At 51.8% G+C, this 17,867-nt stretch overlaps 1 protein-coding gene across 2 annotated transcripts; it reads right to left on the bottom strand.

Annotated features, from left to right (window-relative positions):
- Positions 1–47: 47 nt before the first annotated feature.
- Positions 48–3,566, bottom strand: LOC120641753 (polygalacturonase QRT3-like). 2 transcript variants are annotated; one of them, XM_039917981.1, is made up of 2 exons: positions 2,815–3,566; positions 48–1,675 (listed from the first exon to the last, which is right to left on the bottom strand). In XM_039917981.1, the coding sequence occupies exon 2, from the start codon at positions 1,641–1,643 to the stop codon at positions 243–245; it is 1,401 nt and encodes a 466-aa protein (XP_039773915.1). In that variant the 5' UTR covers positions 1,644–1,675; positions 2,815–3,566; the 3' UTR covers positions 48–242. The 2 variants fall into 2 exon arrangements, with proteins under 2 accessions (XP_039773915.1, XP_039773914.1); XM_039917980.1 differs by having other exon boundaries at positions 48–1,478; positions 2,815–3,551.
- Positions 3,567–17,867: the final 14,301 nt, after the last annotated feature.

Raw genomic sequence — 17,867 nt, 5'->3', positions numbered from 1 at the left:
CATTCTTATTGTTCGTGCTCAGATTTCAAGTCATCTGATCGAGGGAGTACTATGCAAAAAATGATCCATTCTGGAGCATTTTCTCGATCAAACGGTTTGCCATCTCCCTGACGGCATAGTAATATGAATGACTGAATATTGCGAGGAGAAGAAGGAAACGAACGAATCACGCCTTGCTCACAGCAGACGCACGAGCAGGCAGTAGAACGCACGCACGCACACACTAGCTGACTAGCTCAGCCTCAGTTGGCGTTCTGGTCGACCAGCACGTGGACGGTGGCCGAGACGGCCTTGTCCGTGGCGACGATGACCTGGTTGCCGGACACGTTCCGGAGCGTGTGGCCCGGGAACTCGTCGCCGGCGACCAACGAGTACTGCACGTGGCCGATGCGGTCCGGGAACAGCAGGACGTCGGCGAAGTCCACCGTCCAGGAGGTCCCGTTTCCCGCCGCCGACCCGCGCGCCTCCGTGGACTTGACCGTCATCCCCGTGGCCGAGTTCTGCTGCACGTACACCTGCTCCACCGTGGCGAACTTGCCGTCCAGGCTGACGATGTCGACGCCCTTGTCCAGGCCGCTGAAGATGTTGCCGACGACCTGGACGCCCCTGGCGACGCCGTTAACGGCCCTGAGCACGACGTTGGCGTCGCCGAGGAAGAAGGAGCCCGAGATGTGGAGCAGCACGGGGTCCTCGGCCACGATGCTGGTGTAGTCCATGTAGCTGTTGGTGATCCACGTCTGCGTGAGGCCCGGGACCTTGAGGTGGATCCCCGTGCCCCCGAAGCCGGCGGCCTTGTTGTAGCAGTGCACGCCGGAGATGGAGTTGGCCGGCCGGGTGACCAGGATCCCCGTGGAGGCGGAGAAGATGACGACGTCGGCGATGGAGTTGTCGTTGCCGTCGAGGCGGATGCCCGTGCCCGTGAACCCGCGCTCCCCTGGGTCGCCCCCGGCCGTCATGTGCTGGCCGAGGAAGCTGCTCCGGATGAGCGTCTCGTGGCCGCCGCTCACCGCGATGCCGTCGGTGCCGAAGTGGGCGACGTAGCAGTTGTCGATGCCGACGCGGAGCGAGTTGACGACGGCGATGCCGCCGCCGCGGTAGCTGCAGTCCAGCATCAGGTCGCGCAGCGTGGCGTACTCGTAGTCGTAGGTCCGGCCGCTGCCGCCCTTGCCCGCCGCCGACAGCTCGATCAGGTACCGGTCCGTCGGGAAGTCGTCGGACGCACGCAGCGACCCGCTGTGGATCCGGAAGTTGCCGCCGCCGGAGGCCGGCAGCGTGAGGGGGCCCCTGACGAGGTACGTGCCGCCGTCGAGGTGCACCTCCGCGCCGCCGAGGTCCGGGATGCCGCCGGTCATGGTGGAGTTGGACGCCGGGCGGAACGCGTCGGCGATGGCCCGGTTGATCGCCGCCGTCGAGTCGGTGGCGCCCGTGGGGTCCGCCCCGTAGTCCGTCACGTGGTACACCCGCGCGCTGGCCGACGCCTGCACCCCAACACACACACGCCGTCGACACGTCAGCACCGTGACATCAACAACAACAACAAGGGGGCGAAAGAAAACGAGGCGTGCGTGGACTGTGCGCCGCGCCGGAGCGCCAATCGTGCGGCGCGACGCCGGCTGGCGCACGAGTAGCTGCAGAGAGAGCATCTGGCGGCGTGTCGTTGGGCGCTCGCCGACGCCTGCACCCGAACACACGCCGGCGACGCGTCAGAACGTGACAGCACCGAGAAAAGGAGGCGTGGCCTGTGCGCTGCGCGGCGGAGCGCCAATCGTGCGACGCGGCGCCGGCTGGCGCACGAGTGGCTGCACGCTGCAGAGAGAGCATCTGGCGTTTCGTCGGGCGCTTGTGCCGAGCCGCGTCGCGTCGCAGGTGTGGGGCAGTTGGTGGTTGGCGCGGCGCTAGCAGAGCGGCCGGAGATGGAAAGAGAGCTGGAAAAAGTTGGGCGTCGCTGGGTCGCTGCTGGGTAAATGCAGGCATACCAAACATTTCTCTGACGAAATCGCACGAGAAGAATTTGGGCGGGCGGTGTCGTGCCCGTGCGAGTTTGGTGCCAAATGCCGGCAGATTCAGAGTTTCTGACGGCGTCATGGGTTTGCAGTCAAGAACCTGACGCAAAATGGCAGTTGCAATCTTTCAGACTCATCGTACTCTGCTGCGTGTGCAGCTGAGAGTTTTCTATGCGTACTCGCTCGAGTAGTTGGCTGATGAGTCTGACATTTGAGGAGTACCAGTAGTTTGCGAGGGGCATTTTCTCCGGGAAGGCTTTTGATTTCTTGGTGAGGACTGAGGACTTGGGAGAGGATCGACAGACAGCGACCTCCTCCGGCAGAAGGAAAGACGAGACGGTGGGGGATGATGGTTACAAAGCTCCTCCATTGGTGGTAAAAATCGTTGGTCGTTGCTTTTTTTTCTTTTTCTTGCGGAGTGCAGAGACACAATAATGTAAAAAGCTTAACTGCAAAGCAATCCGACATCTCTCTCTCTCTCTCTCTCTCTCTCTCTCTCTCTCTCTCTCTCTCTCTCTCTAATTTACTAGTGGCCGTACAACTGGAGCCTAACAACTGCCTCTTGAAGAAGACGATCAGATAAAACGGGATGGAAGTGTACGAGAACTACGAACTGCCTATTAAAAAACTCATTACTACCGCAAGGGGAAAGGACGTAGGACCACCGTAGCAGCAAGACAGCAACCCCTCTTCTTTAAAGAAACGGAAAAAAAAAATCGGACGGTAGGAGCGATGAACACCTGAACCGCACCAAGCAACAACGAAAGAAAGATAATCATGTCGCTGCAACTTTAAGCGCGTGCGCACGTACCGTTGCCAAATCTCTCCTCGCCCCGAAGGATGATCTGACGCTCTCCATCCTCCGCTGCGCGAGATCCCTGTACCGCCGCTCGCCGCCGGTGGCGCCAAAGCCGGCACCTGCGGCGCCTAGGCCGACGGAGCCGTCGTGAGACCACGCGGTCGCACCGCCGGCGGGCAATGCGAGCAGCACGGCGCCGACGAGGAGCGCCAGCGGCAGGGCTGCCGCTCCTCTCCGTCCTGCAGGCTCCATGCTCTCTTCTTCCTCGGCCTCTCTTGGTTTCTTGTGGCTTGTAGAGTAGACTGGCTTGACCTCTCTGCTACGACATCAATGGCGTCCAGGCCTCCTCGCCTCTCTTTAATTTCTCTCTGTATCTGCGGCACTGGCTCTACGCGTCTGCCCCCCTTGCTGGTGAAATGGCAATGCTTTGCCTCAGAGAGAGAGAGAGAGATTAGTGCCCGTGTGGGGTTAACATAGACCTGGGCAGCACATAGGGAGGAGAGAGTTATATATACAGACATCACCAGGTAAGCCGATGGTTACAAGGCTGGTTGAAGGGGTCGCTTATCATTGTGCTTCAACGGCGGAGCCCGACCGAAAACGAAATGGGGAGAAAGGCACAGAGGCTTCGACAATTGCTGGACGGGTCGATTCAAACACTCCCCTCGTTCTTGCCAACTCCAGACATTGAATACTGCACAAACAAGTTCTCCCTTTTTGACCGCCAGCCACTGTTACTTTTCTGAAGAACTGCTGCGACGTTCAGGGAGGGCTATGTGAACATGTTACATTCAGATGAGATCCGCGACCGTTTCCTCTGTGTCTCCAACCAAGCTTTCTCTTAGTATAATCGTCATGCAATGGATGGATGGATGGATGGTGGTTGGACCAGACCAGACCAGACCAGACCAGACCAGAATTAACTTTACCAACGGTAGCTCTTGGCATGACAGTGGTTAATAACAGATTAGATTAGATTGCCGGGTGGAGGGGAGCGTGCTGCGTGCCCCGCGTGTTTGGTTACTCACCAAATTTTTTGCGCACGTTTTTCGAGAAGAGAATCTCGTGTGCATGGAGTACTAAATGAAGTCTATTTGCAAAACCTTTTCAAGGATGGGTGTAACTTTTCGAGACAAATCTAATGGCGGTAAATAATTGATGATTTGCTACAGTGATGCTACAGTAACCATCCTCTAATCGCGCGGTCAAAGGTCTCATTAGATTTGTCTCGCGATTTACACGGGGGGTTGTGGAGGTGGTTTTGTAATTAGACTTCGTTTGCTACTCTAAATTTTTGGTCAAAAATGCTACAGTAAAAACGTGAAATGTAACCCAACACGGCCCTAGGTTCTAGAAGTACAGTGCAGGATGGAGGTGGAGTGCACCCGCTTGGTGTGTTGGGTATCCTGTTGTTTAATCGGATCGGAGGAAAGAGCTCGATGAAAGTTGCTTTGGTGGGTGGGGATTCTTTTTTTTCCTCCTTCTCCCACTGCTTCAGTTTGGTTGGTTGCCTGCCGTGCCGGCGGCCCTTGCTTTCACCATCTTTTCCCCGTCTCCTTTCCTTTCGTTGGGTGCCCTGCATCTGCAATTCCGCATGATCTCCGTTTCCTTTGTTCCCTTATTCCCTTCCCTCCATGCTCGATGAGATGCTCTGAATTTCTTGCAGGTCACCATCATCTGGCCTGATCTGATCTGATCTACTCTACGGTGGAATATACTGCAGGCGTGTTGAGATTGTTTTCTGAACAAAAGTTCAGAGGTGAATAAAGCTGGCTGGATATGCTGCACTGGCATTTGAGCCAGCCAATGTGCACTGCAGCAAAGAAAGAAAGCTCCTTAAGACCTTAACGTTAGAGGCTGGCTTGATCCTCGATAGGATTTTTGTGACGGAACCGCCAAATTAAGACTCAAATTAAGCGTAATGGCCGTCATTTGAACACATCGGGCTCATTAGCTTAACGGCTTAATTTGGCGATCCTTTCTCAACCCACGTCCCGATCGAAACATCACCGATAGTCCCACACGAAAGTGGGCGCAGATGGTACAAGCACGACACATATTTGAATATACAACAAATATACATAGAACTTGACCTTAAGTTTTACAAACCGAGTTTGAATAAATACATAATTCACAAACTTTACAATACTGAAATCCTGGTTCGTCTAGAGGAAAGGGGCCTACAGCTACCAAAAGTGAGCCCTAGGGAGGTCCCTAACTAAACGTCCGGCTCCACGACCACCCATCCCTCTGCATCCCGGCGGATGAACTTGGCGCAGTAGGGACAGAAGTCTACGTCTGTATGCCCTGAAATAATATTGGCAACAAACCCTGAGTATACTAATACTCAGCAAGGCTTACCCGACCAGTGGGTATAACTTAGCCCACATATCTAGACATGCAAGGCTCTTGGCTGGTGGTTATTTTGCAGAAAAAGCAACTAAAGTAATTCCTTACTTTCATTATTTTAGCTTCAGATTCTATATAAATTAACTCTCATCTAATATTTGCAAAGACCTACTATAGCAATCATGGTGATGCAAGCAAAATAATTCGATGAGCTCAATATTTTATATAAACATACCTAACTCACATTCTACATTTTTGCTACGGTGTGACAAAGAGACCAAGGCCCTCATAACCGTGAGACACGGCGAATCGATCCGATTTAACCTTATAAGGTGGACCTAACCAACATGGCACGTAATTGCCCCGTCGGACTATACATACCAACCATTCCCCTCCCCGCCTCGAACTACAGGAACCAGCCCAACGACATATGGTCAGCCGAGCTCAACGTGAGACCACCAAAAGTAAACATATGCATCCCAATTCTCCGCGACTACTCGACTCGCCCCAGGAGTTGGGTGCGGGTTCCTATACTTTCGAAACAAGACAGTACTCGGCTTACCGGTTTCGACTACCTCCTACTCCCGGCATGCGGTTAGTATAGTTCAATCCCCGATCAGCACTGCCACATCCACCGGTCCTTAAATGACACAGACGGGGCTAAGACACCCAGGAACCATGTCCTGCTGCCATACCTATCCATCATCCCCGTCCGGTCTCACATTTCCATATTCATTTCAAAACAATTCTCACATACTGAATTATATAAAGATAATAATGTATCTCGCGAGTAACCGGAAATTACTCGGCTCCTAACATCCTACATCTCGCGAGTGCAGGAGACCACTCGTCTTCTACCGGTAACATTAAGCTTAGCACTTCTATCGTCCTATACATGCTAGTATAACTCAGGGAATCCTATGGATCATGCAACTAGGGTTCCAAACAATTTCTGAACTTAATGCACAAGTAGTAGAAATATACATATGTGTCATAATTTAAAATACTAGGATGTGCACTGGGGCTTGCCATGCGCCTGCTGCTCAACACTGGGGTCAGACGGGCCTTGGGCCGGGTGCTCACACCTCTCCTCTTGGGCTTGCGTCGTCTGCTCTTGTGGTGCCGCGATCACCTCAAAGACGGCGCCCTCAGAAGCGGATGCTACACGTATGCATATGAAATAAATGAGTGCAGCCCAAAAATGTAACTAGTTTACTTTAACTGAAATACCCTGCGGACTGTCCGCGTCCAAGTGGCGGACTGTCCGCCGTACTATCCTACCAACCCGACAGAAGCAACAACGTCTCTGGAACTCTTTCCCATTCTACCTGCGGACTGTCCGGCCACCCCTGGCGGACCGTCCGCAGTTCAAGTACTCAATCTACCAGAGGCGAAACCGTCTCTGGACCATTTCCTAGACTCTACTGCGGACTGTCCGCGCCCAAGTGGCGGACCGTCCGCAGTTCACCCCTGCGAACCTCCAGAGACGACATCGTCTCTGGAACAAATTCAAGCCTCAACGGCGGACCGTCCGCTCCCCTATAGCGGACTGTCCGCAGTAAATCCTGCAAAAACAACCAGAGGCAACATCGTCTCTGGACAAAAACTAACCTAACCGGCGGACCGTCCGCGCCTCCCAGGCGGACCGTCCGCGATACCTAATTTCTAACCCTCGCCCCAGGCGGCAGCAAGGGCGGCGACGACGGCGGCGGCCGTACTCCTGCGCCGGCGACGCGCCATGGAAGGGGAAAAAGGCTGTGAAGCATAAGGAACTCACCACGAATCCATTCCCGCGGTCGGTTCGAGTGGAGGGCGACCGGAGAGGCGGGTCGGCGGTGGAACTGAGCTTCAACACCTCCAATGGCGTCCGGCGGTGGTGGGAAGGATTCCGGCCGTGAGGAGCCAGTCTGGAGGTTTGGGAAAGTGGAGGAGGGGCTAGGGAAGGTACTCACGCAAGGAATCGAGTTAGGATGGCCGGAGGAGAGAGATCGAGGGGAGGGGGCGACGTCGAGGCGAGCGGTCTAGCTTTGCTCGGTTCTGGACGAAATGAGAAGGAAGAGAGAACTGACCAGCGGGTCCCACATCCGTCCAGATAAATATCTGGCGATGCCTCGCGGACTGTCCGCCAGCCTCGAGCGGACTGCCCGCGAGTCAGGTGTTACAATCCTACCCCCTAAAAGAAATCTCGCCCCGAGATTTAAGGAATAGCTAAAGGGAGAGTTATAAATTGGTGTGTACCTTGGTAGACTTGTAGCAATTCCGGACATTTAGTCCGAACAAATTCCTCCGTCTCCCAAGTAGCTTCCCGCTCGGAGTGATTGCTCCATTGCACCTTATAGAAGTCACTGATTTGATTCTGAGTGACCCTGGTCTTGTGATCAACAATTTTGATTGGGTATTCGGGATAGACAAGATCGGGTTCCACTTGTAGTTTCTCAATGTCAAGCACCTTCTCTGGAACACGGAGGCACTTCCTGAGCTGAGATACGTGGAATATATTATGAACCGCGGATAAGTGGGCAGGAAGCTCCAAACGGTATGCCACTGGCCCACATTGCTCAACAATAAGAAAAGGCCCAACATATCGAGGTGCGAGCTTTCCCTTCACCCCGAACCGTTGAACCCCTTTCATTGGAGATACCCGCAGATAGACATGATCCCCCACTTGAAACAGGGTGGATTGACGCTTCTTGTCCGCATAACTCTTTTGTCGGGATTGGGCAATCTTCAAATTTTCCTGAATGACCCGAACCTGCTCTTCTGCTTCATTCACCATATCGGGCCCGAAGAAAGTTCTCTCCCCCGCTTCTGACCAATTCAAGGGCGTTCTGCATTTCCGTCCATATAAGGCCTCAAATGGAGCCATCTTGATGCTTTCTTGATAACTGTTGTTATAAGCAAACTCGGCCAATGGCAAGCACTCATCCCATTTCTGGCTGTATGTGAGCACGCAAGCTCTAAGCATGTCCTCTAATATTTGATTTATTCTCTCCGTCTGACCGTCAGTCTGGGGATGATAAGCCGAGCTGCGGAGGAGCTGAGTGCCGAGGGCGGCATGAAAGTGCTCCCAAAACCGGGCAATGAACTGAGCACCCCGGTCCGAAATGATTGTTTTTGGAATTCCATGAAGACTCACAATGCGATCTATATATAGCTGAGCGTATTGCTTCGCCGCATGTGTGGTCTTTACCGGTAGAAAATGGGCCGACTTGGTGAGACGATCTACAATAACCCATATCGAGTCATACCCCTTGGAAGTTTTGGGTAGACCGATGATGAAATCCATACTAATGTATTTCCACTTCCAGGATGGAATACTCAATGGCTGCAAGGGGCCGGCTGATCTCAAGTGGCTAGCCTTAACCCTCCGACAGGTGTCACATTCTGACACATAACTTGCGATTTCCCGCTTCATCCTTGTCCACCGAAACCGCTGTTTCAGATCCTGATACATCTTGTTGCTGCCAGGATGGATAGAATACCTAGAGAGGTGAGCCTCATCAAGAATTTGTTTCCGGAGTTCTAAATCCTTAGGTACCACCAGCCGGTTCTTAAACCATAACACACCCTCGCCATCTAGCTGAAAACATGCCACACGAGGGTCACTTTCCCTGAGCCTCTGACTAATCTTTTCAATGCCAATATTATTTCTTTGAGCGGCAATAATTTGATCCCGCATGTAACACCCTAATTTAAATTTCAGTATTTATCAATAAATTTAATTGGCTTTATTTATTTTTTCTAAGGTTTATTGTGTTTAGTTGGCATATAATCTAATTTTTGTTCCTTAATTAATTAAAATTTATCATAGGTTTAAATTTTTGTTGCATTCATGCTGGTGCATAATTTTATTTGAGTGTGGTTTGAATTCAAATTCAAATTTGAATTCAAACTTTGTTTGAATTAGAAATAAAAAAGGAGAAGAGTAGGAAAAAGAAAACCCAAAACCCAGAAAGCCCAAAACCCAGCCAAAACCGGACCCAAACAAAACCCAACCCGCAGCCCACCTCTCTCCCTCGTCCGGCCCAAAACCCACCTCCCCGGCCTGCCCAGCCGCGGCCCACACTGCGGCCTGCCTCCGCCCGCTCCCCGCGCGGCCCAGCGCCCCGCTCTCCTCGGCCCGTCAGCGACCCCCACCGCACGCGCCCGCTCCACGCCTGCCTCCCCGGTTTCACCCGCTGACCGCCTGGCCCCACACGTCAGGATCTCCACCTTCCTCCGCGCGTTCCTCGCTCGAGTAACAGGAAGGGGCGAGATCTCCGGCCATGAACCCGCGGCCCTCCCTTCTTTGCTTCCCCGCCGAGATCCCCGGCCAACCCTTCATAAACGGCGCCCCGCACCCTGGAAACCCATCTTCGCCTCTACAGCGCCGTCCGAACCCTAGCCGTCACGCCGCCCAGCTCCGCCGAGCGGAGCAGAGCACTGCGCCGCCGCGCTTTCGCCGCTCCACCGCCCCCAAGCTCCTGCAAACCGCCGCATCAACTCCGCCTCGGCACCAGGGAGCCATCTGCGGACTCCACGCTCGACCTCAGGCCTTCTTTCCGCCCGAATCGCTGCTGCACCACCGGAGGTGAGCTCCCGCCCGCCGCGAAAATTCCTCGCCGCAGGTGTACCTCCGGCGATCCTGACCCCCGGGTATCTCTCACAGGAGCCCCCGCCTCGAACCACGACTTCCAGGGGCCTAGAAGACCCTGCAGCAGCCTCCACCCCGAGCGCCGCCCGGATCTCGCCGCCGGTCCGCAACGCCGACGCCCTTCACGGCCTCCCTGCTCGCCCAGACCCCCTAGGTGAGCATCAGTGCCCTCTTCTCTTCCTTTTGCGCCGGTTGTCGAGACCCTTCGGTCTTTTCCGAGCCCAGATCGCTGAACGGCGCCGCGCCGCCGTGCGCAGGGCCGCCGTCGCCCTTGCCTTCCCCACTCCGGGGCTTCCCGAGATCCAAGAAGACCCCAGGTGGACTACGCATGGCGCGTAGTCCATCCTAGGCCAGACCCCGTGCCAATCGGAGCCCGTGAACGCCGGATTTGCGTGCTCCGGTGAGCCTGGCGCCCCGCCGCCGCGAACAGGGTCGCCGGCGGTGGCACGCCGCCGCCCCCACGCGCCCGAAACCCCCTGGCCGCCCGATCTCGGATGGACGGCCACGATTAGATCTAGATCCAATCTGTTTTTAGCCATCCGATCCAGATCCAAGCGCCCAGATTCAAGCGTACCCCTTCAGCCTGGCGTTTTTGTTAAAGAGCCCCTGCACTTTAGTGAATTCAACCCGCAGTCCGACCTTATTCAGAAATATTTACGCAGAGACCCTGTTTTATTCACTTAGCCCCCTGAGTTCATTAAAAATAGAACCCGCCGTCCAGCCCCTGCCCTTTTGCGAGTTAGACCCCAGAATTAATGTTTATTTATGTTTTAGCCCTCGGTTTTAGCAGAAAAGTCCCTGGAACTTCAGTTTTCTTACAAATAAGCCCCTGAACCTTGTTTTAGGCCTAGTTTATACGTTTTAGCTCCGTTTTTAGCGTTCTTTATGTCCACGCGATCGTTGTAACGCGTAGAATAGTTTTAGACTAGTTTAATGTGCTGTTTTTATGTATTGATGTACTGTTTCTTAGCTTTTTGTTAGTGTTTGCCTGTATGCTTATTTTGTGCATTGTTTTGGCCATGTGTTCGTGAGTAGACGTTGATCCATCTGAGGAGCCTCAGTACCAGTACCAGGAGCAGCCGTCTTCCGAGCACTTTGAGCAGCAGCAGGAGCAGTACGAGGAAGGCAAGTATAACATGAACAACCTATCACTTTTAAATACATTTTCATACTGCATTTTAATACTGTATGCCTTTAAGGATTTCCTAGCCAGTTTATATCCTTTATATATACCTTTGGGATGCATTTTGGTTAGTTGTGCTAGGTTGCTGCGCTATAACACACTCTGGTCCTTTTTAATTAAATTGATTAATGTTTTACTTGAACTTAATTCTGAGAGTGGCACTCTGTGTGGCTTGAGTGGCTCACTTCTCGTTAAAAGATGTTTTTTTAGAAACATGGTTTAGGGGGCCAGCACGGTGCTTACTGCCTGGTTGGCCACTCTCCATAAGGACCGGTTCATAGAGCGACAACCTGGGACAACAGCGCTACCACAAGGCTAGAATGGGATAGACTTGGCATAATAATTAGATCTTTTTGGTTTGGAGTAACTTACCTGCGGGGCAAGAGTAGTAAGCTTCAATGGTCCCTGCTCCTCCGGCTTGGTCTGTGCTTGGATTGCGCTCCTGTGCTTGTACCCCCGGAGGTGGGCCCCATCGTCGCCGACCTAACTCTCGCGGTTACGCCTTACCAACGAGATTCTTTTTAAAGGCCTCGTAGTGAGTCGCTGGCCATCTCACCTAAGGAAGTGTGATGAACAACTGGCGTAGCTCACGACTTGTGGGTAAAGATGTGCAACCTCTGCAGAGTGTAAAACTGGTATACTAGCCGTGCTCACGGTTATGAGCGGCCCAGATCCTCCTTTTGATTAGTGAAGTTATCTCCTTCCGACGAGGGAGGTGCTTCTCGGGGTTACCTTGGTGGCTTGGTTTTGGTTTGGTTCTCAGTAGTAGTATAATTAATTCTGATTAATTACTATGTAACTGGGTCAATGGTAATTCATCAACTCGTAGTAAATAGCTTTAATAAAATTTTGCCAACACTTAAAAGCTAATGCAGTTGAGTCAGCCAGCCTAGAGCCTCATAGTTTGTGTTATACTTGTTGAGTACAAGTTGTGTACTCACTCTTGCCTCTTCTCTACTTTTTTCCTCTTGGCTACGCTACTGCTGCTCAGTTCCTGCCGACACGAGGGAGTTCGTCCAGCGCTACCAGGACTACGAGGACTTCTAGGTGCTTCGTCTCCCAGTCGACGTCCCTGTGGCGCCCTGCTTCAGCTTCGGAGAGCTTTATCGTATTTTGTACTTCGCTTCCGCTGTATCAGACATTTTTGTCATTAATGTAATAAATAACATTCGTATTCGTTTTATTATGTCTTTTTACGTGATATGTGCTATGATATACTGTTCATTCTGTTGTATATACGTGTGACTTGATCCTGGCACGTATATGATTGCTCGGTTTATGTTCTTTTATAAACCGGGTGTTACAGAGTGGTATCAGAGCCGTATCGACTGTAGGACGAAGCCTAGATAGAACTGGTCGAGTTTTAGGACTTCTTCTCACCAATCCTTGACTGCTGAAACTATTTTACTATTATACCCCTTGACTTCTTTGACTTTTTACCCTTCTTGCCTTGATTTCTCTCTCTGAAGAATAGTTTTCGTAGATTTTGGCCTGAATCAGTCATCTGACCACCATGAGTTAGCTAGGTGACCTTTTTTATAATAACACGATAGCACGTTCTGCGACGCGTTGTGTTAGTCGAGTCTTTTGCTAAACTCGGCTAAGTCGTGAAAATTGTCTGCTTGTTATTATGCTACATGTTTGATTTGGATCTTTGAATGATTGCATAGCTTAGTAGTTTAAATTTGCTTAAAGAAAATCACTCAGATGTTAAAGTTAACTAATTAATAAAATGAGTTAGATCGTTGGGGGTAAAACAGTCAACTCTATCCTGTCTACTTTATCATGGCTGAGTCTTTTTTCGCAAAGAGTTATCGTATCCATCTGAGTTTATTCCTGCAATATCCTTACTCGTGAAATCTTTAGTTCAAATCAGATGGTGAACACCAGGAGCACCGGTTCCGGTTCTGGCCAGCAGCAGGGTCAGAACAACCAGGGTACTGGGATCCCGATGCCGCCGCCTTTGACTCCGGAGCAGTACTTCCAGCTCCAGATGCAGATGATGGCTACCCTGAACAACACCGTTCAGGCTCTTCAGCACGCTCACACTCAGCCTCCGCCTCCTCCACCGCCGCAGCCTCGCGACAGGCGTGCTGAGTTCCTGAGGGGTCACCCGCCGACGTTTTCTCACACGTCCGACCCTCTTCAGGCTGACGACTGGCTCCGTGCAGTGGAGCGTCAGCTGGACATCGCCCAGTGCGATGACCGTGAGCGCGTCTTGTACGCAGCAGGACAGCTGCGAGGGGCAGCTTTGGACTGGTGGGAGTCCCACCCAGTTCACGACCGCGAGGCTCTCACTTGGCTCCAGTTCAAGGAGCGTTTCCGTAGCCACAACGTCCCCGCGGGCGTTATGAAGATGAAGCAGAAGGAGTTCCTTGCACTGAAGCAGGTAATCCTAAGTATAATCATTCAGTGTTTTCTTTTGAGCTTATGCCCCTTATTCTATCCTTATGAATCTTGAGTTAATCTTCCGATATCCATCTGTCTTTGTGAATTCAGGGGACTATGTCGGTCACGGAGTATCGTGATCGCTTTCTTCAGCTGGCACGCTACGCCCCTGCCGAGGTTGCGGATGACCGCAAGAAGCAGGAGCACTTCATGGAGGGTCTTGAGGACTACCTCCAGTACGCGCTGCTCAACCTCCGCTTCGACGACTTCAACCATCTGGTTGACAGCGCGCTCAACACCGAGCGCAAGCACCTGGAGATGGAGGACAAGAAGAGGAAGGTTGTCCCCGTTGCTTCCGGCAGCAACACTCGCCCTCGACTCCAGCCGCCCCAGCAGTACCGGCCTCCTCAGCAGTACCAGCAGAGGCCACCGCAGCAGTACCCGCCTCGACAGCAGCAGGCAGGTCAGGGCCAGAGGTTACTGGCACCTCCGGCTCGTGCTCCACCAGCTCCACCGGCACCACAGGCTCCACGTCCGGCAGCTCCTACCGGACAGCAGGCTCAGGGACCTCCTCGCACCTGCTTTCACTGCGGCCAGCCGGGGCACTACGCCAACGCTTGCCCCCGGAAGGCGCAGGCGGGACAGCAGGGGCGCCCAGCTCAGCCCAGGGCGCCAGCACAGGGCAGGGTGAACCACGTGACGGCCGAGTCAGCGGCCGAGGCTCCCAACGTGGTTATTGGTACGTTCATGGTTAATTCATATCCAGCTACAGTGCTTTTTGATACTGGTGCTACGCATTCCTTCATTACTCAGTCTTTTGTCGAGCATCATGGTATTCATACTAGCACATTAAAGAGGTGCCTGTTAGTATTTTCACCGGGAGGACAGTTGAGGTCTCACACTTACTGCCCGAGAGTCAGTGTTTCTTTGAGGGGAGTAGAGTTCTGTACTGATCTGATGGTGCTAGACACCAAGGGCATTGATGTCATTCTGGGAATGGAGACTCTGGCCAAATGGGGAGTCCGGATAGATTGTGCTCAGAGGACAGTCTTGCTATCAGCTTCCAGTGGCCAAGAGGTTGTTATCAGTGCAGTAGAGCCTTCTGGATTTCTTCATCAGATGGAGGCTAGACCCACGGACGGTATTCGCGTGGTGTCTGAATTCCCGGATGTTTTTCCGGATGATCTGCCAGGTATGCCGCCTGAACGCGCCATTGAGTTTTGTATTGATCTCTTGCCTGGCACAGCTCCTATTGCAAAGCGGCCCTACCGTATGGCACCTATAGAGCATGAAGAAGTAAAGAAGACTATTGATGAGTTGCTAGCCAAGGGCTATATCCGTCGCAGCTTCTCTCCTTGGGCTTTTCCATTGTTGCTGGTAGATAAGAAGGATGGCTCGAAGAGGATGTGTGTGGATTATCGGGAGCTGAATGCAGTCACTATCAAGAACAAGCATCCACTGCCCCGTATTGAGGATCTCTTCGATTTGCTTCGAGGTGCTCGTATATTCTCGAAGATTGATCTTCGTTCGGGATATTTTCAGCTGAGGATCCGTCCTGGGGATATTCCGAAGACGGCATTCACCTGCAAGTACGGGCTATATGAGTATACAGTCATGTCCTTCGGCTTGACTAATGCCCCGGCTTTCTTCATGCATCTGATGAACATGGTCTTCATGGATTATCTGGATGTCTTCGTGGTGATTTTCATTGATGATATTCTGATCTTCTCCAAGACAGAAGAAGAGCACGAGGAGCATCTGAGACTCGTATTGCAGAGGCTGAGAGAGCATCAGTTGTATGCCAAGTTCAGCAAGTGCGAGTTCTGGATTGACGAGGTTCCATTCCTCGGTCATGTTATCTCTCAGGGAGGCATTGCTGTTGATCCGAGCAAGGTGAAAGATGTGCTCGAGTGGGAGACACCGCAGACAGTAAAGGAAGTCAGGTCTTTCTTGGGCTTAGCAGGATATTATCGGAGGTTCATCGAGAATTTCTCCAAGATCGCGAAGCCTTTGACTTCTTTGCTGGAGAAGAATGTGGCTTTCGTATGGACTGATGAGCGTCAGATGGCCTTTGATGAGTTGAAGAAAAGGTTGACTACGGCGCCAGTCCTGACTCTGCCAGACCAGACGAAGAGGTTCACAATATATTGTGATGCTTCGAAGGATGGTCTTGGGTGTGTTCTGATGCAGGAGGGCAGAGTGATAGCTTATGCTTCACGGCAGTTACGTCGGCATGAGCTGAATTATCCTACTCATGATCTTGAGTTAGCCGCAGTTGTGCATGCTCTGAAGATTTGGAGGCATTACTTGTATGGGCAGCGGTGTGATATCTACACTGATCACAAGAGCCTCAAGTACATTTTCACGCAGAATGAGCTGAACATGCGGCAGAGAAGATGGTTAGAGTTGGTCAAGGACTATGATCTGGAGATTCACTATCATCCAGGCAAGGCCAATGTCGTAGCAGATGCTCTGAGCAGAAGAAGTTATGTCAACATGGCCGTTGCTTTCCAGATGCCTCCAGAGTTATGCGAGGAGTTCGAGCAGTTGAGTCTGAGTTTCTTGCATCATACTTCCAGTGCAGCATTTGAGGCAGTACCGACTCTAGAGTCAGAGATCAGGCAGCATCAGAAAGATGATGAGAAGCTGCAGGAGATTCGTGAGTTGCTCAAGAAGGGCAAGGCTCCTCATTTCAGAGAGGATGATCAGGGTACCTTGTGGTACAAGAACCGGATCTGTGTTCCAGATGTGCATGATCTCCGGAAGTTGATTCTGAGTGAGGCCCATGACACAGCTTATTCTATTCATCCGGGCAGCACGAAGATGTATTATGATCTGAAGGAACGTTTCTGGTGGTATGGGATGAAGCGTTCAGTGGCAGAGTACGTGGCTATTTGTGACACCTGTCAGCGTGTCAAGGCTGAGCACCAGAGGCCAGCAGGTCTGTTACAGCCGCTGAAGATTCCAGAGTGGAAATGGGAGGAGATCACTATGGACTTCATTGTTGGATTGCCTCGTACTCAGAAAGGGTACAACTCCATTTGGGTAGTAGTGGATCGACTGACGAAAGTTGCTCACTTCATTCCAGTGAACACTACTTACTCCGGTGCTAGACTTGCAGAGTTGTACATCTCTCGGATTGTCTGCTTGCATGGTGTGCCCAAGAAGATCATATCTGACAGAGGGTCTCAGTTCACTTCTCGGTTCTGGGAGCAGCTCCATGATTCTCTGGATACGAAGCTGCGTTTCAGTACGGCTTATCACCCTCAGACAGATGGGCAGACAGAGAGAACCAACCAAGTGTTGGAGGATATGCTGAGAGCTTGTGCCATTCAGTACGGTACTAGTTGGGATAAGTGCCTGTCATATGCTGAGTTCTCATATAACAACAGCTATCAGGCCAGTCTGAAGAAGTCTCCCTTCGAGGCATTGTATGGCAGAAAATGCAGGACTCCTCTCTATTGGGATCAGATTGGTGAAAAGCAGCTCTTCGGCCCTGAGATCATAGATGATGCAGAGCAGATGGTTCAGGCTGTGCGAGAAAATCTGAGGATTGCACAGAGCAGACAGAAGAGCTATGCTGATGGCAAACGGAGAGACCTGACTTTCAGTGTCGGTGATTATGTGTATCTGAAGGTGTCTCCGATGAGAGGAATTCGCAGATTCAATGTCAAGGGGAAGTTAGCACCTCGTTATGTGGGGCCATTCAAGGTGCTAGAGCGGAAAGGCGAAGTTGCTTATCGCCTGGAGTTACCTCTCAGTCTCTCAGGAGTTCATGATGTCTTCCATATATCTCAGCTGAAGAGGTGTTTGCGAGTACCCGAGGAGCAGGCACCACTGGATGGGGTCGATGTTCAGGAGGATCTAACTTATACTGAGCATCCGGTGAAGATTCTGGAGACATCAGAGAGGGTTACTCGGAACAAGCGCATCAAGATGTGCAGAGTTCAGTGGAGTCACCACAGTGAAGCTGAGGCAACATGGGAGCGAGAAGATGAGCTAAAGAAGACATATCCAGATCTCTTTGCTAGCCAGCCCAGCTAAATCTCGGGGACGAGATTTCTTTAAGGGGGTAGGGTATGTAACACCCTAATTTAAATTTCAGTATTTATCAATAAATTTAATTGGCTTTATTTATTTTTTCTAAGGTTTATTGTGTTTAGTTGGCATATAATCTAATTTTTGTTCCTTAATTAATTAAAATTTATCATAGGTTTAAATTTTTGTTGCATTCATGCTGGTGCATAATTTTATTTGAGTGTGGTTTGAATTCAAATTCAAATTTGAATTCAAACTTTGTTTGAATTAGAAATAAAAAAGGAGAAGAGTAGGAAAAAGAAAACCCAAAACCCAGAAAGCCCAAAACCCAGCCAAAACCGGACCCAAACAAAACCCAACCCGCAGCCCACCTCTCTCCCTCGTCCGGCCCAAAACCCACCTCCCCGGCCTGCCCAGCCGCGGCCCACACTGCGGCCTGCCTCCGCCCGCTCCCCGCGCGGCCCAGCGCCCCGC

Source organism: Panicum virgatum, chromosome 7K, assembly GCF_016808335.1.
Source record: "Panicum virgatum strain AP13 chromosome 7K, P.virgatum_v5, whole genome shotgun sequence".
NCBI lineage: Eukaryota > Viridiplantae > Streptophyta > Magnoliopsida > Poales > Poaceae > Panicum > Panicum virgatum.
Note: the sequence above shows the minus strand (reverse complement) of the source record. Positions and strands in the feature narration are given on the sequence as shown.